This window comes from Mastigoproctus giganteus, chromosome 1 (genome assembly GCF_048544385.1).
Source record: "Mastigoproctus giganteus isolate SK-2022 chromosome 1, ASM4854438v1, whole genome shotgun sequence".
Classification (NCBI taxonomy): domain Eukaryota; kingdom Metazoa; phylum Arthropoda; class Arachnida; order Uropygi; family Thelyphonidae; genus Mastigoproctus; species Mastigoproctus giganteus.
In genome coordinates this window covers 53118441-53144750 of record NC_143575.1, presented here as the reverse complement: position 1 = coordinate 53144750, position 26310 = coordinate 53118441, and the positions used below count along the sequence as shown (strand labels likewise).

At 35.9% G+C, this 26310-nt stretch overlaps 1 protein-coding gene across 4 annotated transcripts in view; it reads right to left on the bottom strand.

Annotated features, from left to right (window-relative positions):
* Positions 1 to 26310, bottom strand: part of hiw (MYC binding protein highwire) — a 1043263-nt gene that overhangs the window by 112403 nt on the left and 904550 nt on the right. For all 4 annotated transcript variants that reach the window (XM_090372846.1, XM_090372865.1, XM_090372875.1 and 1 more), the window contains 4 exons: positions 25640 to 25926; positions 22040 to 22130; positions 6094 to 6213; positions 5713 to 5826 (listed from right to left, as the gene is read on the bottom strand). In XM_090372846.1, the coding sequence (XP_090228972.1) occupies positions 5713 to 5826; positions 6094 to 6213; positions 22040 to 22130; positions 25640 to 25926 (612 nt within the window). The remainder of the gene's footprint in view (positions 1 to 5712; positions 5827 to 6093; positions 6214 to 22039; positions 22131 to 25639; positions 25927 to 26310) is intronic.

The window sequence follows — 26310 nt, the reverse complement described above, 5'->3', positions numbered from 1 at the left end:
GAAGCTATTTAAGTAAAGCAGGCTCTCAAACTGAAAGGCAAAATGTAGCATGCTATCATTAACAAAACTATGGATAGAATTTCCAGTCCAATGAGAATGTCATTAATATATAAGAGAAAAAGAGTAGAAGAAACAAACCTTTGGGAAGTTAGAAGACAAAATTGTCACATACTATCACCTGCATTCAGAGAGAAAACTGGATGCCCAATTACAAGAAGTCAGCAAGCCATATGGGAGCTTGTCAAACATGATCAAAAGCCCTAGAAATGTCGAGCAACTAATTGAGTTTCACCACTCTTTTCCATTAAATTAATTCCAAATTTGAGTAATGCAAGCCAATATAACACCAGTGAATCCACATTGCTGATCATTGATTGGATAGAAGGTTTTGAGAGTCAGTGATTGATGAATTTCTTCATTACTTTGGAAAAAGCAGAAGTAAGTATAATGGGGCAATAATTTCAAAGGTAGGGATTTGTCATCCTTTTTAATAATTGGTGGATGAAAGAAAATTTCTAAGCAGAAGGAAAAACAATAGAAATTGTTTAAGAATAAGAAACTGTAAAATGGTGACACAGAATGGGAGTAAGCTCAGGAGCACAGATCTTGAGAACAAGTGGAGAAATGCCATCATGATCTGGAGCTTTCTTGGCATTAAGATTTCTCAGAATTATTCTAACATTGTTCTGTCAGGAACCATAGGAGGTACTGAGTGGAGCGTATTGGGTATGATAGATGGTTTATCAAAGTCAATACAAGAGTTAGCAGAAAAGTAGGATGATAGTAAGTTGGCTTTATCTTTAGTTCAGGATATAACAGAACCATCAGACTGTAACAGAGGTGGAAGTAAAAATTTGACAGAAGTTGTGGCCAATAGCTTTGGCAAGAGATTTCTCTCAGTTATTCTACTAGATACAAAGTTGGCGTTTGGATCTGGTGTGACTTGGAGTTCATTTCAATTGTGTGTATGGCTAGCAATGGTTCAGCTGTGGATTTTTATTAAATCAATGTTTCCAAGCTTGTTGAATTTTCTATGCTAATGTAACTGTGAATTTCTACTAATCAGGATATAACAGAACCATCAAAAACAAGGGGCTCTGGTTGCGGAAGAGAACAGTCGGTGGATTTTTGGCTGCTGTAAAGGAATAAGTATTTTTAATTTTTACCGTATTCTTCGTTAATTAACATACTACATTGTGTTTTACAGAGATATCAAGTAGGTTTAGTAGCATTCATTAGCTTCTAACTAGATATTTTTGGAAGTTATGACTCCTGGTGTTGGCACCAATATTGTTGAACTAGCCCCCATATTGTAGTCGATAAGAAATATAGTGAAACGTATATATATCTTGAACTGATAGTGTAAGGTATAACATAAAACTAGATGGCATAATACGAAGCACTGTATTAAGAATCTGTTAGCTTATTATAGTAAATCAATTAATCAAAAATATTATTAAATTTCATTGTTAATTAAATTGTATTTAAACAGAAATCATGACCCAGACTAGCGAGAGTACTGTGACTCGGGGGAGAAACAAAGGGGGCGATTCTCCAACGCATCACAGTCTCAAAAAATGTGTGAAATGTTTACTGACCTTTCTAAAACAGGACATGATCTAGCCAAGGAGGATGCCTTTGTGTGTGCTAGATGTCAAGAAATTAGGTGCCAACTCAGCATTCTGATGGGCATCCATGAGAGCTTGAGGTGTAGGGTAAATGTCCTTGAAGAAATTAATATGAGGTGCCCATCAAGCTCTCAGCTACCCAGCTCAATCCTGTGTATCAGGCAACACAGAAGAAATCTCCAAAGCAGAATGCGCTGGTCCCACAGGAACTAGTTATTGTTGGTCACTACTGTCAGGGAGATGGAGAATATACTATGCAAGAAGGATAGGTGGAACAGAACCAGGGTATATCTGACAGGGGCAAAAGTTGATTATGTTGTAGAGCAGATATCATCTTTTAAGGACACAAAAGGTGATATTGGTGTATACGTTGGAATTAATGACATTAAGAGTAAGAGATCTGCAGATTTACTCAACAAGTACAGGTCAATGTTGAAAAAAAGTCGCAAGTTAGAGTTGAATTTGAAAGTGTCTACAATTCTGCCCAGACACGATAGGAGGGAGTGTATATGATGAGAACCTTGTCAATCAATTCAGTCCTGGAGAGATAAAGGAACTACTGAGTGAAAGCGATCACAATGTACTGATGTCGGAATTACTTAAAGATGTAACTACCATCAAGGCTAAAGGGAAGGGCTTTTGTTTTCATAAAGGCTACAGGAGTCTCAGGCAGTTTAAAATCCTGTACAGTGGGATCAACTGATGATGTTGCCAATGTTGAATTCTAAATGGGAAGCCTTCAGGGACTTAATTTTGGAGGCTACTAGGTTTTACATTCCTACTAAGAAATATTGTTCAAGGTTCAGGCCTAATTGGATGTCAGATGAATTAATAAGGCTCGTTGCAGAGAAGAAAAATGTATGGGATGCATATAAAGTATCAGGTGACACAGAAGCCTATGGCAGCTGTAAGCTAGTCTGTAAACAATAACAAAGGAGGTTAGCCAGGCGAAGGAAGATTACGAGAAATCTTTGGCAAAGGATGCAAAGAAAAAACAGCAAAGAGTTCTTTACTTATGGAAACTCTAGAAGGAAAGGGATAATTAAGATTGAACCACTTAACATAGATGGGTTGACTATGGATGATCATGCTCAGTAGCTGATAAACTGAATGAGTATTTCGCCTCTACATTCACACGAGAAGTTATTCAATGAGGGGAGTGCCAGAAGTTTATCAAACTCTAACAGGGAGCAAAGTGGAGGAGAAATTGTTGAAGTTAAACATAAAAAAGGCGTGGATGGGATCAAAGGAGACAGCAAAGGAGGTAAGCAAACTCTTAGCCATAATTATGAGAGCTTCCTTGGACTCAGGGTAGGTCCCATGGACTGGAGGTTGCAAATGTATCACAATTCACAAAGGGAGTTCAAAAAGTGACATAAGTTTAACTTGTGTCACCTTTTAATGGAATCACTTGTTAAATAGGCATTGCAGGATCATATAGCAAGACCGCAGTAATAGTTAAGACACAGCATGCGTTTGTTAAAGGGAGGTCTTGTCTGACCAATTTTATTGGATACCATGTGGTCACAAGGGAACTGAATGTCAAAAATAATTTTGATATATACTTGGATTTCAGGAAGCTCTTGATACTGTTGCACATGGAAGACTGCTGTATAAATTGGAGAGGTATGGCATTAAGGGTAAGCTGCTACAATGGATAAAGGGATGGTTGAGTGGGAGACAATAGACAGTGGTAATCAATGGACACTGCTCTTTGTGGACAAATGTTATTAGTGGAGTTCCTCACGGTTCAGTGCTGACCCATCGTTGTTTTGTGTATTCATCAATGGTATTGATGAAGGTATATCAGGATTAATGTCCAAGTTTGCAGATGATACAAAGGTTGGCAGGGTTGTTAATGACAGTAAAGACAGTATGCTATTCCAACTGGATCTAGATAAGTTGAGCAAATGGGCTGAGAAGTGGCAACTGAAGTTTAACATTGACAAATGCAAAGTACTGCATATGGGTAGAAATAACCCAAGAGAAACGTACCAATTGTGTGGTACTACACTCAGGGAAGTGGAAAGTGAAAAAGACCTGAGGGTAATTGTGCAGTCAAATTTGAAGTTTGCTGACAGTGCAGACAGGCTTCCAGGGCAGGTCATGGAGTCTTGTCAATGATATATAGGAATTTTGCTAGCAGGCAGAGGGAGGTGATTATCCTATTATACAAGGCAATGGTCAAGCCACACCTAGAGTACTGTGTACAGGTCTGGAGGCCTCATTTTAGGAAGGATGTAGAGTTGCTAGAACAAGTACAAAGAAGGGCAACAAGATTGGTGAGGGGAACAAAGGGGCACTCTTCCCAAGAAAGGCTTAAGTTCTGCAAATTGCAATGCCTGGAGAGTAGGCACCTGCGAGGTGATCTGATTTAGGTCTATAACTCCTTGAATGGGATGAGCAAGCTGAATGCTGATGGGATTCTTCCTCTTGCTCGGATTAAGCACCTGAGGGGGTGCTTATTAAGGAAAGACAGTTGTAGAATAGACGTGCAGAAATTTGCCTTTAGCCAGCGAGTAGTTGATTGGTGGAACAGGCTTCCATCTTTTGTTGTGGAAGTTAATAGCCTAAATAAATTTAAGGCTGAGCTGAACAGGCATTTGGAACGAATGGAGGGATGAAATGAGTGGTTTTTTTTTTTTTTTTTTTGTCTGATGCTGCATAAGCTTGTGTTCTTGTATCATATGCCTCTACTAATGCTAATCAACAATACTCAAAGATTGCAAGTGATGTTTTGTGCTATCTATCATTTATCTCAAGAGTTTTCTCTCTCAAAACTATTGGCAAGCTTTCTCTCAGCCTGTTCAAAATCAAATTTGGATTCATTAATTGCTGATATACAATTGTTGAAAACTTTAGTACACAGGGCTTGTGTACAGACAGAAAATGAAGCGGAAGATGCGAGCCAATTATGCTATATTCAACAATATGCTACATTCTCATCTCAAACAAGGTTAGCACATTTACTGAAAATATCAAGGAGTAGATAAGGGAGTCGATTTTAGGGTAAAATGCAGAATAAAAGATTTCAACCCTGCAAGAATAATTTCACTCACACAATCTGAGCAAACATGGGATCAGAAGATTTAAAACAGTAAACCAACCTAGGTAAAGAAGAAATTAAATCATGCAGATCATCCCATTTCACATTATGTAATGCATAACAACATGACACCAAGAATGACAAGAGACAGAGAGGCTCCATTGGAGAAGAGACCACCACTAAGTTTTGATCTGAAGTTCCTAGAGAACCACTAATACTGACCATGTACTTTGAAGAGTTGTTGGTGAATACGTGCTTCCTACAAAGTTGTGTGCCAACTGACTGGGTACCATTATTGCATGAGACCAGACCTATACTTTGGCAGATGGCAGTCATTTTGAGCTTGTCCCATCTTTCAGTTATGTGTTTTCTATTTTTCTGTTTTTCACAAATGGTTATGTTTCAGCATGATCCACTTCTATGTTATACTAACATTTAGACACACTGGAGGATAATGCAGGTTTGCCCTTCAAACATACAACAACTGCTGTTTTGCATCCTAGCCTTTGGATCTGATGTGACCTGGAGTTCAGTTCAATTGTGTGTATGGCTAGCAATGGTTCCACTGTGGATTTTTAATAAATCAATGATGTTTCCAACCTTGTTGACTTTTCTATGCTATTTATCATGGTGAAATATGGCCACGAATGCCCATCATTAACTGAATTTCTACTAATCAACAATACTCAAACTTTGCAAGTAACGTTTTGTGCTATCTATCATTGAGTTAACGCTGCTTTCATGATATACCAAATACTAGAATCTAACTTATTGAACAGCTCATGGATGTTTTTCTATGTACAAACTTTTCCAATCCCCCCCAACTGAATGAACTAAAAATGCTTTTACACATCGATTAAAAAAAAGGATGTTTATGATTTATTTATATATAAATCTGAATAAATTGCAAATTATAAGTGTGTAAACAATTTTCTGATAACAGTTACAGTTCAACTAGCTTATACAGTAACGTGTTAATTCACATCATATTACACAGTATTACCAAGAAAGAAATATAGCACAATAGTTTTATCTTACTCTTGGTTGTGCTTGCTGACCATCGCCTACTCCTCCTCCTACCCACTGACCCGAAGACAATCTTTCTACATGATCTTGATCTAGCACGCAAAGAGAGGCTAAAGCAAGCCATAACTGTAAAGAAGAAAAAAACTATATACTAATACATTATATAAATACATGTGTTTTTAGATAAAAATAACTCAAAACTTTTCTTAATATTTAGAATAATCTTTACTTGCTGATTTAGGATGATTTTTAAAAATATCTATTAATATTTTTTTATTATTAAATAAATTAATTAAAGTATCTATTAATATGGGGTTAATATTAGTTACTTGTCACTGAAGTTATATTAAAAATTCTATTTAACAAAAAAAAAAAAAAAAAAAAAACACATACTGTAGGAGTACGGATGCACTCTGAAGGGGTCCTGTAACATTCATCTAGCTTTGTCAGGTTTAAAATATTTTCTGCTATAGCTCCTTTGGTCACTGATGCCCAAGCTTCAGTTAATTTTCCCTGAAATTACTTCATAATTATTATTTGAAGTATTGTTTTCATCATATTAATCACTAAAAATTAATGGCTACATCTATATAAGGTTAAATTGTTTCCAAATAAACTGAAGCATTACAGAAACACATACAAATATGTACAGATATACATAATTTACATTTTTAGATATACACAATTACAGTTACTTCACCAATGCTTTGGAAATGCTGAATTTATTTTTTATGGCAGGGATAGGGAATATGTCATATTTTACAGAGAGACTATAATAAGAGAAGCACCCAAGTTTTAGGTGAATTTTAGCACAAAATATTTTACTGCATGTATCAGAAGAAAAATTCTTAAGTGTGTATTAAACAAAATGTGTGAAAAATGAATTTACTAATTTCAGAACGGAAAAAAAAATCTATTATCACACTCTTCATTACCAATGTTACAATCTGAACTTTCTTCAAAGAGTGTCATCTTCAGTACCATTAAGCACACTGCTCGTTCTATTTCTTGAAAGACCTTGGTTTTTAGAAAGAAGTAAGGCTTTAATGATATATTCTTGGGAAGAAAGGACAAGTTTTTGTAAGATATGCATAAATCCTCATTTGCATATGCTAGGAAAGAACAATATACAGTTTGATCTAAAGAAAGAAATCCTTGCTGCATGCATCTAGTATGCCTTTGGTCCACAAGATGCAGGGAAACTTAAGGCAACATTTTTCAGGAAGAAAAGTGCCTAATGTAGTCCGTAAATATGGTAAATTTTAATGCATTTATTAAATGGCATGGCTAATAATGGTGATATCACCAAACGGTAAATTTAATATACATATAGAAAAATGCATAAAGATGAGCAGATTAAGTTATTATTTATGTCACTGCGACTTGAACTTCAAACCATTACAGTGATATACAAGGGATAGCAGTTGACTTTATAGATTGATTATACCACAACCAATATTCAATATTCCTTGTCTGTAAAGTGTTAAGCCTTATTTTTCTAAGAGAATAAAAAATACCATATATATCAATACTCTGTAGCAGAGTATTTTGATATTTGACTGGACCTCCCATACAAGCCACAAAAGTCATTTAACATTAAGTTACTTTACCATCTTTCAAACAGCAAAGACCAATACAAATCAAACTAGTGGTAAAATATCCTACCAATAACGTAGTCGCTGAACAACTGATGACAAATGGTTCAGGTATGCCTCCTGATGTATGGTGAGGTAATGTTGTACATAGTGTGTACAACATTACCAAAAAAAAAAAAAAAAGAGAAAGAAAAAGAAAGAAAGCAAGTCTGATATACATTATGCTTCTGTAATGCCACATTATTTAAAAAGAAAAAAAATCACTACACACTTCACCCATCCATATCTTCAAAGAATTTGACTACTTCTTCCTTAATTTATTCAAACCATCCATTTCCACAACAATAGATGTTCCAACAATCAACCACCCGGTGGCTGAATGTAAACCTCCACACATCTATCCTGCAACCATGCTTCCTCAACTTAAATTTATGCACCCCTCGTGTGTAGGCTCAGCAAGAGGAAGAATGCCATTCACATTCAGCTTATTCAATCCAATAAAGGACTTATATACCTCAATCAGATCATCCAACAGGTACCTAGTCTCCAGATGCTGCAAATTGCAGAAGTGAAGTCTTTCTAAGTAAGAGCACGCACAATTTTCTTCCCTTCACCAATCTGGTTGCCCTTCTTTGCACCTGTTCCAGCAGATCTGCATCCTTCCTAAAGTAGTAGTAGTAGTAGTGGCATGTGATGCGAGAAAGAAGTGTATAAGCTTATGCAGCATCAGCCAAAAAAAAATTTACAAAACAAATCCCTCTAAATGTTTGTCCAGTTCCTCCTTAAATTTATTTAACTTATCAACTTCCACAACAACAGATGGAAGTTTGTTCCGGCAATTAACCGCCCGCTGGCTAAAGGCAAATTTCTGCACATCTATTCTACATCTGTCTTTCCTGAATTTGAATTTATGCCCCCTTAAGGTTTGCAATCTGAAAAAGTGGAAGAAAGCCATCAGAATTCAGCGTGCTCAACCCGTTCAAGGCCTTATACACCTCAATCAGATCACCTCGCAGGTGCCTAGTTTCCAGCTGCTGCAAATTGCAGAACTTAAGTCTCTCTTGGTAAGAGGATCCCTTCATTCCCCCTCACCAATCTTGTTGCCCTTCTCTGTACATGCTCAAGCAAATCTACATCCTTCCTAATATGAGGCCTCCAGACCCGTATGCAGTACTCAAGGCGTGGCCTGACCATTGCCTTATACAGAGGGATAATCACCTCCTTTTCCCTACTAGCAAAATTCCTATATATCATTGACAAAACCCCATGACCTGCCCTGGCAGCCTGTCTGCACTGCTCAGAAAACTTCATATCTGACTGCACAATTACTCCCACGTCTTTTTCATTTTCTACCACCTTAAGTGTAGTACCACACAGTTGGTATGTTTCTCTGGAGGTACTTCTACCCATATGAAGTACTTTGCATTTGTCAAGGTTAAACTTCAGTTGCCATTTCTCAGCCCACCTGCCCAAATTTTCTAGATCCTGTTGCAGTAGCACTCTGCCATTACTGTCATTAACAACCTTGCCAACCTTTGCATCATCTGCAAACTTTGACACCAAGCCTGATAAATCTTCATCATTGATAAATATACCTTTATATTTATCAATGTATATATATTTATATTTATCATAAACCTTTATCATTGATAAATATACAAAACAACAGAGGACCCAACACCGAACCCTGTGGGACTCCACAATATAACATTAGTCCACGAAGAGCAGCACCCATTGATTACCACCCTCTGTCTTCTCCCACTCAACCATCCTTTTATCCATTGTAGCAACTTACCCTTAATTCCATTTTGTTCCAATTTGTAAAGTAGTCTTCCATGTGCAGCAGTGTCAAAAGTTTTGAAATCTCCCAAGTCTTTTTCATTTTCCACTACCCAGAATGTAGTACCACACAGTTGATAAGTTACTCTGGGATCACTGCTATCTATATGCAGTACCTTGCATTTGTCAATGTTAAACTTCAACTACCCATTTCACAGCTCAATTGACCCAATTTTCCTAGATCTTGTTGCAGTAGCTGACCCTGATTACCATCGTTAATTACTCTGCCAACCTTCACATCATCTGCAAATTTTGATATTAAGCCTGATATACCTTCAATATCATTAATAAATATTGAAAACAACAATGGGCCAAACACTGAATCCTGGGTAACTTCACTGATGACATTAGTCCACTAAGAGCAGTGCCCATTGATAACCAATAGGATGGTCCACTTGACTATCCCATTATCCATAGCAGTACCATGCTCTTAATGCCACTTTGGTCCTTGATGTTGTCACAGACATTCTTTCAGATATGCCAGAAAATTTGTACTTGCTACCTGGGAGTCTAAAACGCTGATGGAACTGATATTCGGGTGGCATTCAAGTCAAGTGGACCCAATTTAGGCGAAGTCCGGACGGTCTGTAACAGCCAAATCATCTGCTTGCACCTTCATGATGGTGCAACTGTTAGTAATCCTGGGTATAACCTCCACGCACAAGCAAACTGTGGATGATCATCCAGGTGTGAACCAAAGTAAGCAGGGGTCAAGGTTTGGCGGCCACACCACACACCACATGGAGGAATGCCACCCCTATATGTTACCAGGCAATACTAGGTGGTAGATGATTCTTATCAACCGGTGCAATAACACCACTCTGCGTATTGGAGGCTTTAAGTTGTGACCGGTGCAATACCACCACTTTCCTTATTGGAGGCTTGAAGTGGTGAAACCCATGTTTAGTCTCCAGAGCGAAGTTCCGGTCAACCCTTCCCCATCTCTTCCACATCATGCAGTATGATTGATGACTTTTGAAGTTATGATGAACATCATGGTGAGATCCAATCTTCCTTACGTTTCAAGGGTACAGCTCTAAAACGGTGTTTGCAAGCAGGCCGCTAATTAGTACACTGGACGGAACCTATTGGTAACTCTTTAGGAGGCTTCCGGATCAGCTAGTATATAATCTTGCTACCTCTACTCTGCCAGATAGTGACTGGAGGGAATCCGAGTAGTGTGTATGCGGGGGGCATTGTCGAGGCCAAGTTATGTCAAGGATCTCGGTATATTCTTACCATGTGTATGCCATGGTAAGAATATACCGAGATCCTTACCATGTGTACGCCATATCCAAAAATTTCATTACTTCATACAGCATGTCCCCCCACTTTTTCTTACTATTGAATACACTATGAATTGTCAAACTAATAGAGTAAGCTTATCTGCGAAAAGATCTAAACCTTCCAAACACTTCCTAGTTCATTTCACAAATATACGTGGTCTCAATTCTAATCTCAACGATGTCCATTTCCACTTGCAGTTTGCCAAACCCCATGTACTTTTTCTGACAGAATCTCAGTTATCGGTTGATTCAACTACTGCTCATCTCAGTTGCCCAAATTATTCGGTGTATGATTCCTTTTGCCTCAAAGGTGGTACTTGTGCTTATGTCCGTTCCGATATTCCCTGTCAGAGAATTGGTAATTTGGAATCTCCTGCTTTCGATCTTCTCTGGCTTAAAATCTCTCTACCTCATTCTGTCAAATTCATCTGTTGTCTCTAACGTTCTCGCAAATCCACTAATCACTTGGAGCTCTTTGACTTCCTCTCTTTGCAACTTGACTTTCTCCAGTCCAACTTTCCTAACAGTGAGATAATTTTCCTTGGTGATTTTAATTTTCACAACTCCAGCTGGCTTCTGTTTTCTAGTCACACCGACCCAGCTGGTCAAGATGCTGAGGCTTTTGCAATTGCTAATGACCTTACACAGATTGTTCATTTACCTACAAGAATAATGGACAATCCTAACCATACAGCCAACATGTTTAACCATTTTCTCACAAACAACTCTTCTAAGTATAGCCGACCGGGCTAGCCGAGTGGGTAAAGTACCTGCCCGGCAACCCAAAGGTCACGGGTTCGATTCCCGCCTCGTGCTTGGATCAAAGTACTGCAAAAACCTTAGGAGGTGCAATACGGCCACAGAAGCCGATGCGCCAACAATTACCAAATCAAAAAATAAAATCTTCTAAGTATACGTTCGAAGTGAGTGGTCCTTTAGGCACCTCAGATCACAACTTGGTGATTGTCTCTTATCCAATGGAGCTTTTATCTCATGGCTATTCCCACCCTTGTATTGTTTAGCATTACAAGAATGCAAAATGGGATGTCCTGCAAGATTTCTTTTCTTCTTTTCCTTGGTCGGATTACTGTTTCAAAATATCTGACGTCAACATTTACTCAGATAGTGTCAGTGAAATTATTCTTGTAGGAATGGAATCTTTTATTCCACACTCCACTTTAAAATCTTGTCTTTATCTAAACCTTGGTTTTCCAATAAATGGGTAAGGCTTTTCGAGAGAAGAACGTTGCATATCGTAATTGGCTTGTTCAGTTTAATTCTTAAGTTTAATTTTCTGTCTACACCAAAGCTTGCAACAATTGTAAAGCAGTTATTAATCAGTCCAAACTAGATTTTGAACAGGCTAAGAGTAGAAAACTTGCTTCTTGCCCTAATGGTAGCTGAGCTTTTCTTGTCTCTTGTCAAAGCTATTGGCCACAACTTTTGCCCATTCCTGCTCCCACCTCCGTCAAAACCAGATGGTTCTTTTGTCACTTCAGCCAAGGACCTCCCACCATTCCCGACACGTTCCTTTCAATGTCTCATGTGGTCTTCCGTCAAAAGGATGTCAGAAGGATTTTGATAAATCTTAATGCTAAGAAAGCTCCAATTCCTGATGGCATCTCTCCACTTGTTCTCAAAACCTGTGCTCCTGAACTTACTCCTATTCTGTCACATTTTTTTCACTTTCTTATTCCAAAGATGTTTTTCCTTCTGTTTGGAAATTTGCTCATGTCCAGCCAGTTCCTAAAAAGGGTGACAAAGCCCTCCCATCCAATTATTGTCCCATTGCAATTACTTATCCTCTTTCTAAAGTAATGGAGAAATTAATTAACCGCCAACTCTTAAACTACCTTGAAACCTTCCGTCTGATCAACAACTGCCAGTATGGATTCCATCAGCGTCGATCCACTGGTGATATTCTGGTGTATGTTACCTATTTATGGACTAATTCGATGCAAAAGTTCGGTGAAACACAAGCAGTTGCTCTTGACATCTCAAAGGCTTTCGATTGTGCTTGACATAAAGGTCTTTTAAACAAGTTTCCATCTTATAATTTGCCAACTGTTTTTTGTAATTGGTTATCCAGTATTGTCTCTGACTGCTCACCGAGGCTGATGGTAGATGGCTCCCTGTCTTTTAACTTCTCCACCAAATGGGTGTCCCCCAAAGCCCAGTTCTTTCCCCCACTCCTTTCCTCTTGTATATCAATGACCTTCTTCCATTGATTAAAATCCTATCCAGAGTTTTGTTGATGATAGCACATTGCATTCCACTTTTCATTTTGAGAAACTTTGCCCTACTCAATCAGCTTCAACTTCTGGAATATCCACTACCAATTCCTTAATTCTCCAGGTAATTCTCTAGTGGGGCAAAAGACAACTTAGTTGATTTCAATCTTAAAACTCAGTCTTGTCTTATATCTCACAAAAAGGATTCTTCTGCTCCTATGCTTATCTTTGGTGACACTCTATTTCTAGGCAAAATGATATATCTCTTTTGGGGAATACCCTGACTTCGAATCTCTCTTGGCACAAGCACATTACAAATATTGCTTCCTCTGCATCTAAAAAACTTGGTTTTCTCCTTCGCTCTTGGTGTTTCTTTTCTTCCAAACAGCTGTTCACACTGTACAAATCGCAAATCCACCCTACCATGGAATATTGTTCCCACATCTGGGGCTGTGCCCCCTAAACCTCTCTCGGGCTTCTAGATTCATTCCATTCAGAAGAGAGCAGTCAGGTTAATTAATGACTTCTCTCTAACAGAGTCTCTCCACTCACTGTATCATAGACATACTGTTTCTGCTGCATGCATTTTCTACAGATACTTCCATGGGCACTGTTCTTCTGAATTGGCTTCTATAATTCTCGCTCCCTCTTTCCAAACAGTCCAAACATGTGCAGCCAACATCCATTTACTGTCCAACTTCAAACTCACAGAACCAACTTTTCATCTTCCTTGTTTATTCATTCGACTGCCATTTTCTGAAACAACCTTCCTTCATATGTATTTCCTGAAAATTAGAGTCTGTAGAAGTTCAAGTCCAATGTCAACAAATATCTTCTTTCATCTTCTCAATCTCCAACTCAAGCACAATACTAAGTACTATAGGTTCTAATACCTCTCGTGTTTGGGGTTTTTTATAAAAAAAAAAAAAAAAAAACATTGCTCCAGTCTGTACAGCAGTCTTTTATGTGCAACAGTATCAAAAGCCTTTCTGAAATCCAAATAACAATATCAAATTTATATTTTTCATCCAGTTCCTTGGTCACTGCACCATAGTAACCTACGAGCAGTTAGATAAGACCACCTCTTAACAAATCCATGCTGTGACTATAGTATAATTACATTCCTGTGCAGATGGTCCTGCATAACTTCTTTATCAAGTGACTCAATTATTTTCCTTGGACAAATATTAAGCTAACAGGTCTGTAATTAGTCATGTCACCTTTTGATCTCTCTTTATGAATTGGGGATACATTCGCACATCTCCAGTTCATAAGGACCGCCCCTGAATCCAAGGAAGCTCTCTTAATTATGGTTAAAGGTTTGCTTGCCTCCTATAATACGATTTGGTTCCGTCTCATCCCTGCCCAGGTGCATTTTTTATGTTCAGCCTCAACAATCTCTCTTCTGCTTTCCTTTTAGTTATCGCAAAGTTATTTAGCTTCCTGTTGGAGTTTGATAAACTTCTGGAGTCCCCTTCACCCCCTAAAGAATTCTTCATGTGAAAATTACATTATTCATATTTTAATCAAAATGACACAATTCTGTGTAATGACCTGTCTATGGAGCCTTACCCAGCTAAGGGATGTTTATCTAACCATTAATTATTTACTTACATCCATGAGAGGAATTTTTATTAGAATGCTGATCACTATTTATAATGTCCAAGATTGCTTTAATGCATATAGCATTATCTGTTATTTTCAATGCATTTTGCAAAACAACCAAGACAACTACTCCCTGAATTTTTTCAGGTGCTCCCTGCTACACCTTAACAATAGTTGCCATGTGTGCTGTTGATTGATCAGGACAGATGGCAATAACAACACTCCATCTTCTTGAAGTTCTACATTAGGACAGTATTCTAAGCCTTTCTGAAAAGTGGATGTGGTTGACAAAACAATTTGTGGTTATGGTTAAACCTACTGTTACAGATAGTATGCTGATTGTAATACAGCTATATCAACTCAGAGAAAACTACCAATATTAGCTTGTTTTCACAACAAAGAATATATATTGATGGAATTGAACTATTGCCTCTACTGACACTGAATTTATCTGTTGAAATGATCTGAAGAGGCCTTTTGAAATTTCAACATGTTTCTATATTCATAAATTCCATCACTGGAAAATTATTATAACATTAATTCAATATGTGCCAGTTTGTCTATCTGGAAATATGGTCTTTTCAAGTGTTAACTAACATTTTAAGTATCCTGTATATAACAGAGTGATGGTAAAAACAGTTCAAGTTCCAGATATATCTTGACTACTACTGTTATGGTTACTCTCAAAAGTTGAAATAACATTCTTGAGGCATGCATTTGATAGATAAATATCCAATGTACACATTACTGTGTGTAGTAAAGGACATAAAATAAAGATCAAGGGTCAGTCAAAAAGTTTTTTCTTCAAATTTTTTTTCAGAAAAAAATAATTTTAAAAAGCCTAAAATTGGATAAGTAATTTTATGTACCTTGTTTACATACAATCTACATAGACTCCATACTTTTTTGTAGCTTTATACCACCCAGACACAATGGTTAGTACAAAGATTGAGAGGTTTTGAACTTAAATGAAAAAAAAAAAAAGTAATGTTATTTGCATGATGTTTCAATCTTTATATTGGCATTCGAGGTGAGTGGACGCGCTTAGACAGGGCTCCTCAGTTAAGTGGTTTACTTTTGGATAGTGCTTTTAAATATTTGATTTATTTAGATATTGTTGGATTATTTTGTTATAGGCTTTCCTGTAACTGTTTGATTTTAATAATATTATAGATATAATTTTTTAAAGTTACTTTCATTGATATTTATTTAATTTTATAATGGTAGTTACGAGATCTGCCTTAAACACGTCACAGGATATCGTGACTCACACGGAAATAGCAGATGGCGATTTACGGGTGAGTAATGATTTAATCCGTTGTGGAACCTGTGGAATGTTTTCCAAGGTCGACCTGGTGACCAATCCTACCTCACCTGGGGATTCTTTTCTTTGTGATCGATGTAAGGAGTGCACCGATCTTAAATTACAATTTGGTGCACTGATGGAACAATTTGAGTCCCTGAAAAAACGAGTGCTTACCCTCGAAAATAATGCATCTGGGAGCTCGTCAGGGACTCAAAACTCCAGCAATCTACCAAGTGATGCACACCCGATTCGAGCCTCAAAACAGAAAAACCCAGCGCAAACTACTCTGGTTAAAAAGGACATTGTTTTATTAGGAGACTCCATTGTCAGTGAAACGGGGAATATTTTTTTTAATAAGGATAAGTGGAGCAGAACCAGGGTATGTCTGCCGGGAGCAACTATTGATGATGTCACCAACAGATTGTCAGATTTTAAAGGGGGTAAAGAAAATATTATTATTCATGTGGGGACAAATGATATTAAACGTACACGATCTGACGATTTGTTGTAAAAATACAGGACCATGCTGAGGAAATGTCGCGAGCTAGGCCATAATGTCTATGTGTCTGCATTTCTGCCCAGACACGATAGGAGGGATTATATGTTAAGAGCCTTGTGGATTAACTCAAGACTTGAAGGAATCTGCAAGGCTTTAGGGGGTAAATTTCTATCAGCATGGCCCACACTTGTAGGTAGAAGGAATTTGTTTTGTAGAGACGGGATACACTTAAACAAAGGTAGTGCAAAAGTTTTTGCCAGTATTATTGAGGATACCTTAAAGGTTCAGGGAAACTGCTAGTTAGGGGGGGGATGTGGGTAATACTGACACGTGTTTATCTGATAATATTGGTCAAAGTAACTCTTGCGCATACCTTAAGAGTTCTTATCTGTTACTCCAACTGTACGTATTATCTAGATGTTCTGGGGGCAGAAACGTTTCACGTGAGCGGGTAGCTAATATCAGGGAAGAGAGCCTAAAACACTTCAAGGGTTGTGTCAGGGTTGTTAAATATACAAGAACAGTAAATCTGAATTGTTTATACAGTAACGTTAGAAGTGTAGTCAATAAAATGAGCGAATTCGAACTGCTGGTTAAAACAAGTAACGCGGACATAATAGGGCTTACAGAGACGTGGTGCCACCCGGAAATTGGGGATGATGATGAGTTTCAGTATGGCTTGTATAATGTATTTAGGAAGGATAGGTTAGATAGAAGGGGTGGTGGGGTAATGCTTCTTATCAGAAGCAGCCTGAGTGCGATGATAGCTTTCCCGGATTCAGACATTTCACATGCTAGTATAGAGTCTGTATGGTGTCAGATAGTAGGAAACAAAGGTATAATGCGAGTAGGAGTAATCTACAGACAAGGTGATTGTGAAGATTATGACAAAAGCCTCTACATGCAAATGGAATGGGCAAGTAAGCGTCAATGCCTTATTATGGGTGATTTCAATTTGCCTCTAATTGATTGGAGTAAATGGGAAGGAAACTCGACATGGGGAACAAAATTTTTAAATCAACTAGATGACTGTTATTTGTATCAACATGTCAGGGAAAGTACTAGAGAAAAGAATATCCTAGACCTCATCATCACACATGAATCAGATGACATAACAGGGCTGACAGTAGAGGAGCCAGTAGCAGGAAGTGATCACGGAGTTCTATGGTGGATGATGACGAAAGAGGTAGCAAAAGTAAAAGGCAAAGGAATGGGTTTTAATTTCAGAAAAGGAAATTACGATGCCTTAAGGTACTACATGGCCTCTATTAACTGGGTAGATATCGCGCAGAGAATGAATACAATTGAACTGTGGTACGCTTTTAAAACATTAATCACAGATGCCTTGAATGCATATATACCATTAAAAAAATACTCCACGAGAAGGGTTCCAAGTTGGATGAATAATGAAGTTGCCACATTACTTGAGCAGAAAAAGGGGGCATGGAAAGGTTACAGAGCAATAAAAAGTACTGAAGCCTATAACAGCTACAAGGTGATGTGTAATAGAGCCACAGAAAAGGTTCGACAGGCAAAGGCAGTTTATGAGAAATCACTAGCAAACAGAGCAAAGAGGGGGGGGGGGGATAAAGAATTCTTCACATATATAAATGCCAAGAAGAGCAGGACAAACCAGATCGGACCTTTACGTAAGGGAAAGGAGATAGTAATAAATACACCAGCTGCCGTTGCAGATGAACTCAACAGTTATTTTGCATCGATATTTACAAATTAAAAGCCTTTTGTGGCAATGGGAAATTGTGGGAGCGAAGTTAAAAAATATGTAATTAATGATATTGAAATTTCACAAGATTATTTAATGAAAAAACTTTCGAGCCTACAGACCAGTAAGGCTCCTGGAGTTGATGGAATATACCCTATAATCTTAAGGGAGGCGGCAAGCGAGTGCACTGAACCATTGAGGCTAATTATGCGAGCATCACTAGACTCTGGGGAGATTCCCTTGGATTGGAACAGTGCAATGTAGCTCCCATACATAAGAGTGGCTCTAAAAGTGAAGTTGGGAATTATCGACCTGTCAGTCTGACTTCAGTAGTAGGGAAAATCATGGAGGCAATGATCAAGGGTGGAATTCAGGATCATTTGGATCGAATTGAAATTCTCAAGGATACTCAGCATGGTTTTGTAAAGGGAAAATCATGTTTAACAAATCTGGTTCGCTATTTCGAAAGGGTCACTCACGAGCTGGATTTAGGCAATAATTTCGACATTGTTTATTTAGATTTCAGCAAAGCTTTTGACTCAGTCCCACATGAGCGGTTGCTTTATAAGCTGGAACAGGTTGGAATCACTGGGAAAATCCTTAGATGGATAGAAGGATGGCTTCAGGGCAGGAGGCAGAGGGTGTGATAAATGGCTATTCCTCAGATTGGGTTGATGTAAGAAGTGGGGTTCCCCAAGGATCAGTATTAGGACCACTGTTGTTTTTAATTTTCATAAACGACATTGATGAAGGGATAGAGGGCGTGATGTCTAAATTTGCAGATGATGTTAAAATTGGTAGAGTAGTTAATGATCACTGTCAAGCTGAGCTTCTTCAGAGAGACCTAGATAGACTTCAGGAATGGTCAGAAAAATGGCAGCTGTGCTTTAATCCAACAAAGTGTAAGGTATTACACCTGGGAAACAGTAATCCCAAAAAAACTTATTCGCTTGGTGGAGTTCCAACTAAACCCAGTACTGGAGGAAAGGGACTTGGGTGTTACGATACGGTCAGACATGAAATTCTCTGAGCATTGTAAACAGGTTGCAAGGAAGGCCCATGGTGTCCTATTGATGATCTATCGAACTTTTGCAAGTAGAGATAGGGACGTGATAATCCCATTATATAAGGCTTATGTTAGACCACACTTGGAATACTGTGTTCAAGTATGGAGACCGCACCTAAAGAAAGACATCAAGCTTCTTGAAAGGGTGCAAAGAAGGGTAACTCGCCTGGTGAGATGGGCAAAAGGGCGTCCTTATGAAGAAAGACTTTGAATATGTGGGTTGCAGAGTTTGGAAACTAGACACCTTAGAGGAGATTTGATTGAGGTGTTTAAGGCTCTGAGAGGCATCAGTAAAATGAATGAGGACAAAATTTTCAAGATTGTAAATGATGCTAGAACTAGGGGACATAAATTCAAGTTACGGGGGGAAATGTTTAGATTGGACTGCAGGAAGTTTTATTTTAGCCAGCGATTTATAAATTACTGGAATAAGTTGCCTTCATGGGTTGTAGAGGCCGACAGATTGTGGAAATTCAAAGGTCATCTGGATAGTACTTTCGGGTAAGGGAAGCGCATAAGATGATAGGTTTAATTTCCTTTTTTTTTTTTTTTTTTTAATTATTATTATTTAGTTATTTATTTTATTTTATATATATATTTTTTTGTTTTGTTCGGATTTATTTTTTTTTTGGCTGGTGCAGTATAAGCCATAGGCTTTCTTGCACCATGCGGCCATTACTAATACTAATACTAATGAGTGGCAAATAACACAAGAAAGCAAGCTTATATAATATCAGCCAAAAAAAAAAAAAAAAAAAAAAACCCACCCTTTCCATACTACCTCTCCATCTTCTCTAACAGTTTATCTGGCTCTTCCTTGAATTCATTTAAACTGCCCACATCCACAACACCCAGACAGAAGTTTTTTCCAATAATCAGTTACCTGCTGGTTGAAAGAAAATTTCTATACATCTATCTTGCAACCATCCTTCCTCAATCCATTCAAAGCCTTAAACACCTCCATCAGATATCCTCACAGAGGCCCAGTCTCTAAATGCTACAATTTGCAGAACTGAAGCCTTTCCTGATAAGACCACTCTTTTGCTCCTCCACTAATCTTGTTGCTCTTCTCTGTAGCCATTCCACCATATTCACCTCCTTCCTAAAATGAAGCCTCCATTCCAGTACTCAATACATGGCCTACTATTGCCTTATACAACAGGATAAAAACATGCTTATTTCTGTATATCAATGACAACCCTCCACCCCACATTAGCTGTATGAACTGCTCAGAGAACTTCATATCTAACTGCACAATTATCCCAGGTCATTTTTGCTGTCCACTCCCTGAGTGTGATACTACACAGTTGGTATATTATTTTAGAGTTACTGCTACCCATAGGAAGTATTTTGCATTTGCCAATGTTAAACTTCAATTGTCAGTTCTCAGCCCATCTGTCTAATTTTTCTAGTCTTGTTGCAGTAGCATACTCTACTATCATTAACCACCCTGCCAACCTTTACACCATCTGCAAACTTAGACATTAAACCTGATATACCTTCACCAATATCATTAATAAATACAGAAAATAACAATGAGGGCCAAGATTTTTCCCTCAGATGGCATGGTTGAATCGGTGCCTTCTGGTTTAGCTCCGTCAGGACAATGGATCTCCTCTTTACCTGATTCAATTACTACAATGCACACATGAGGAATCTAAACCACACTATAATCTCCTAACCATTTGTGGCATTACGTTGTTAATTTTCCAGTTTCTTCAGTCTATTTGGAAATGTTAGCTTTTATACTGTTTCTTCAGTCTGTATGTGTTAACCTTAATTCAAATTAAAATGTTTCTAATTCATTTTAATTTGAATAAGGCATTGAATGGGTTGAGCACACTGAATTCTGATGGGATTCTTCCACTTGCTCGGATTATGAATCTAAGGGGGCATAAATTCAACTTGAGGAAAGACAGTTGTAGAACAGATGTGCGGAAGTTTGCCTTTAGCCAACGGGTGGTTAATTGCTGGAACAAACTTCCATCTGTCGTTGTGGAAGTTGACAGCTTAAATAAATTCAAGGAGGAACTGGACAAACTTTTAGAGGAAATGGTTGTGTGGATTTTTTTTTTTTTGTCTGATGCTACATAAGCTTATACGCTTGCTTTCTTGCATCACATGCCGCTATTACTATTACTATTTTAAAGTTTTTTGAAGTTTCAGTTTTTGCCACTGATAAAGTAAACCAGTATTATTCAAGAGTTTACAAAATTCAGATTTATTAATTTTAATGCAGCTAATCCTTTCTCATTTATTCTCTGTTTATGCATGATCTCAAAAACACACGCATGAATTTCAGCATAATCCACCAGCAATAAACCAGCATTACTAGCACAATGTTTTTTTTTTTTTTTTTTATCCATCAACAACAACTAATTTCCCTACATGTCTTTTAAAGAAATAAGATATAGAAAAGTAGCATAGACAATTCACACATTAGGCAATATACATCCTTTGTGATGCATTTCTCCCTGAAAATCACTTAGACATTGTTTTGGAATTCACTCTGAGATTTATCTTTTAATTATAGATGCTTAACTAAATGTTTTGGGGATTAGAATTAACTACTTTTCAAATTTAAATAATAAAAAAATAGGTAAATGAACTTTATTGACATATGCAATCTACAATATGTGGTACACAATGCCATCATAGCCATGGCTTTAACACATTTATTTTATGTTTCTGTATATTTAGCATTTACAAAGAACTTTAATATTTTGCTTTATGAACATTTCATTTTCATAAAGGGAAAGGTAAACTTGATGATAAAAATCATACTGTGTATCACATTAGGAACAGAATTTTTTCTGACAATTAATGAACTATAACAGTATTTAAAGCAAAATCTCTTCTTCAAAGCCGTACAAAAGACAGTATAAAAACCACAGTGTTTATACATTGCATCTTTAATATGGCTTTGAAAAAGAGATTTTGCTTTATATGCTGTACAGTTCATTACTTGTCAGAAAAAAACTTCTGTACTAATGTGATGCACAGCGTGATTTTTATCATACTTCAGAATATCACATTTTCTAAAATTTATGCTGAAATTATGCTTCAGCACCTTTATGTTGAAGTACAGTATAAACATGAAGCTATAATACACATTAATGTATATATAAAGTGTCACTTAAATGTACACTTTTTATGGTTTTTAATATTCTAAAAGACTATAATACTTACAGATGCCATATCCTTTAAAAGCTGAATGATTACTTCTGCCAGTTTTCGAGCCATGCAGCCACGTAACCACCACCTTGTACCAATAAAATCTCTAAAGAATGAACATACAAAGCACAACGATAACTCTTAAAGGATTTAATGATTAGATCTTTTAAAAAAAAGTTCTGATTTTAAACCTGCATTTTTCATAATTTTAGAAAATTTTAAATATTTAAAAATAATTAGTTGCAAGACTCATATTAAAGCCAATTTTCTACACTGCCTTTTCATCTAAAATGCATAATAAAAGTGCTAAATGGCATCAATGATATTGCCACAAATACTGAAATTCTGAAAAATTTTTTTATATAGTAATGTGATTGTTCTGATTTAACCAAAGAAGCTCAGATTTCTAGGTTGTTCCAATATTGGACTTGTTAGCAATTGCACAAATTTCCTTGAATTTTGACTGCTCTACTCTTCATATTAACGAGCAAAGTGCATTTTTTTTTTTTTAATTATATAAGTCAGTCCCAGTTTTCTGGAAAAAGAGGGAAAAAAATGACAGTATTTGTTAGTAGTGGTCAGAAGCCAGGCACTCCTAAACAATACTAAAAAATTATACCTAAGTACAGCCTAATACCCATAGTCATGACACAAACTTTATTTTTTTATCTTTCAGTTCATATGTGTTGAAAAATAACTGTTAAAGAACTTAAAATCTCTTATTAACAAGTTATTCATCGACATATTAACTTATTAAGCACTGTTTTTGATCAACTTTTTAGAAATGTTTCCTTTAAATGTGATCTAAAATATGCAAAAACAGACATACAAATAAAAACAAATTTTCACTAGTAATTTTTTTTTATCATACTTCAGAATACAAAATACACCTTAATGTTAAAAAACAACATGCTGTCCTATACATAACACATGGTACAAAGCTACCATTTTTTATATTTAAAGGTTTAGAGCAATTGTTTAAATATACAAATTTTATTTATTGAAATTAAACAAAAAGAACATATTCATTTTAAATAGTATAGTGATAAATAAATAAAGAGAACATAAAATTCAATCGTGCCTTCCACAAAAATTGGTGAGTTTTCTAGAATGTTCACTCTATTATATCTGTTTTTCATAACAAGCAATAAGATGATTGCTTAACAAGCAATAAGATGACCACTTTCATGATACTTTTTATCTAGCATCATGTTTTTGTTCTTTGCTTTGGAACAAAGTTCAAAATATGATACTGCTACTGTTCTACAAAATTTTAATGCTCCTAGAGTGTTTTCACTGTGAATGGTTTTGTATAATATCCATTCATTTGTTACTGCTATATTGGTTAACAGTAATCAGCACAATTTTTCCCTTAAATGCTTATGGCATATTTCTCTATGATCTAGTCATGTTATCAAACCACCCATATATTTTTTTAATAATATTTAGCTGCATTTACGGTTTTTCATGCTCTTTTCTTTTGGTCCCATGGTCAATCCTATGAAGTGCCATAAGTTTTTTTAACAGTACAGCACTGCTGTTTAAAACACTTTTCCTGTTTATATTGCCTTTTTTAAAGGTTATTAGTATTAGTAACGGCCGCATGGAGAAGAAATAAACCTGGCTATAATTCTCCTTCCTCTTGATTTTTGGCTTTCAGAAAGGGATGACAAAGATTAAATTCTATAAATCATTAATTGTGCAGTTCACTTCACAGAAACTGTTCCCGATGCACACGATGTTTATTTCATATTTAACTTGAACCACTGAAGGTAAACAGAGAATTCTTTACAAATGAGTATCTGATTATTCATCATTACATTTGCATGCTGTCCTCAGCTTTTTTTTTTTCATTTAACATTATTCATCTCTTTTCCATGCTAATACAGTAATTAGTAACTTTTGTGTGTGCACATGGTGAAGATGGTATCAATAAATTTCATTAATGAGAGTATTATTGTTATTAAGTTAATACTACATTTATAATATGCTAATTAATCTTTTAGGAATGCTGTATGATTTCACAGCCATTACAAAAGTATAATTTTAAAGTGAATTATACATTACAAAAGTATAATTCACTATTCTCATTATATAATGCATTTTTTCAGCTTGATACACTGGTAACTTCTGCTTCACCTTGGAATTAGATAAGAGATTGGACCAGTGTCATATGTATAGGATAGAAAATATTGTTAATTTCATCACCGCAAAGAAAATCTTGCCTCATTGTTTTACAAATAAATGCTAATAAAGTGTTAAATATAACTAACAAACACTGGTAACAAAACTACAGTAATTTTAAATTGTATAGAAGACAAACTTTTAATAAACTATTCAGAAATTAATAGTAATATTATATATAGGCTAAGTTGAATAACTATTATGGGGGAAAAATATATATATCTTTCACTTTAAAGATATTAAATATGTCATATGTATAGGACAGTAAAATTTTAAAAGTAAAAATTTAGAATCATTATAAAGTCCTTGTGCAGTTTTAAATTTTCATAACTTCTGTTTTATATACATGATAAAATCAATCTGTAAAAAATATTAGAAATGTAATTTAGTGAAGTTTAGTATGTACTAAGAGAGTCATTTAATTTATCGTAGTTTAGCAAAAATTTTATTATTTTTTTTGCAGAATTAGGCTTGATTAAATGGCTTCAATAGAAGAGAAAGTAAACTGCATGCTGTGGTTGGCCGAGTTGAAGTCTGTAATTGCAGTACAAAAAAGATTTAAAACCCACAACAACAAAGATGCACTACACAGGAATTCCATAATCAACTGGATGAAAACGTTTAAAGAAACAGGTTCTGTCAATCTGGAAGGCCACTGGTAGTAAAAGATAAATTAGATCAAAAATAATAAATTCTTTCACTTACCCTTTTTACAGATTGATTTTATCATGAATAGAGCGGAAGTTATGAAAATTTAAAACTGCACAAGGACTTTATAATGACCCTGTATAACACAGAGAGAAAGGATATATATATCACATAATTGTTAATCAATTATCTCAGTGTAGATGAAACATTTCCTTATTAATATTTTTAGTTAAATAACAATAATTTTCATTTAACAATAAACATTATATAATTATTATATAATCATAATAATTCTGCTAAAGTTTTACTGACTCAATGAAATAATAATAATAATGTTTGTTGTATACAACAGAGACCACATCTCAATAATCAGAGAGCTTTTGTAGCAAACTAGAAGGGAAAAGATCACTACAATGGCTATGCAGCCAGAAGACAAAGAAAGAAAGAAATTTTATATGGATACATCACACTTCAAGAGGAAAAGTTCACTAAATCAGAATTATAAAAAAAATTGAAATAAAATAAGAATATTCATATACAAAGTGGAAATAAATCAAAAACACAATGAGTAAAAATAAAATGAAAATCAAAATTTTTTGATTTTCATTTTAGATAATTCACTTACTCTTTTTGCACTGATTTACTCTGATTCAATTACTTTGATTTGCATTCAGATAACTTACTTACTCATAATATAACAGGGATATATAACTTTAAATTAGTAATCAAAAATAAGCCATGAAAGTGAATTAAGACAAAAATATATATTTTACCAATACTTGCCTAGGATGTATAGAAGTTGCTAATGTAACTGTATTAACTCCTTTTCCAGAGCTTGTATTTGAACCTTTAACTTTTGTCTGGACTGTAAGAGCTTTTGCTATACAAGAAAGAAAGACATCTAATATGCCCATACGATGAAGGTCAAATGGTGGCTCATTCTGTTGGCCTACTTTGTTTGTTTCTGATACAATGCTGAAGTCTGTTGGAGGTAGAGATGCAACTCCAAGGATGGAACCCAGAGTTGGAGGAGAGACCTCAGGAAGAACCCTTCTTAATAGGGATGTCACCTAAGTGAAGCAAAACTGGTGTAATTTTTATTATACATATTATTAAGCATATGTTTAAAAAACTTAATCGAATAAATATACACAAAGAGAGCATTTTGTATAAAATGATTAATAATTATTTTTACTGCCTGTTTCCATGGTTAATCAAAATTTCACATATCAGTGAAATTACCTAAACTTCATCATATGCAAATAAGTTTAATTTTAGTAACATAAATTTAAAAATCAAGTTAATTTACAAGTTCCGAAATCTTCCAAGCATGCTTGGAAGGTTATATGTTAAAATTATTCTAAAGGCAAGCTTTATTTAACTGGGTGGAGAATAATTTCAAATTTTGTTGTTGCTGATGAGAGAAATGTTTCTGGATATTTTTCCAAGTAGCA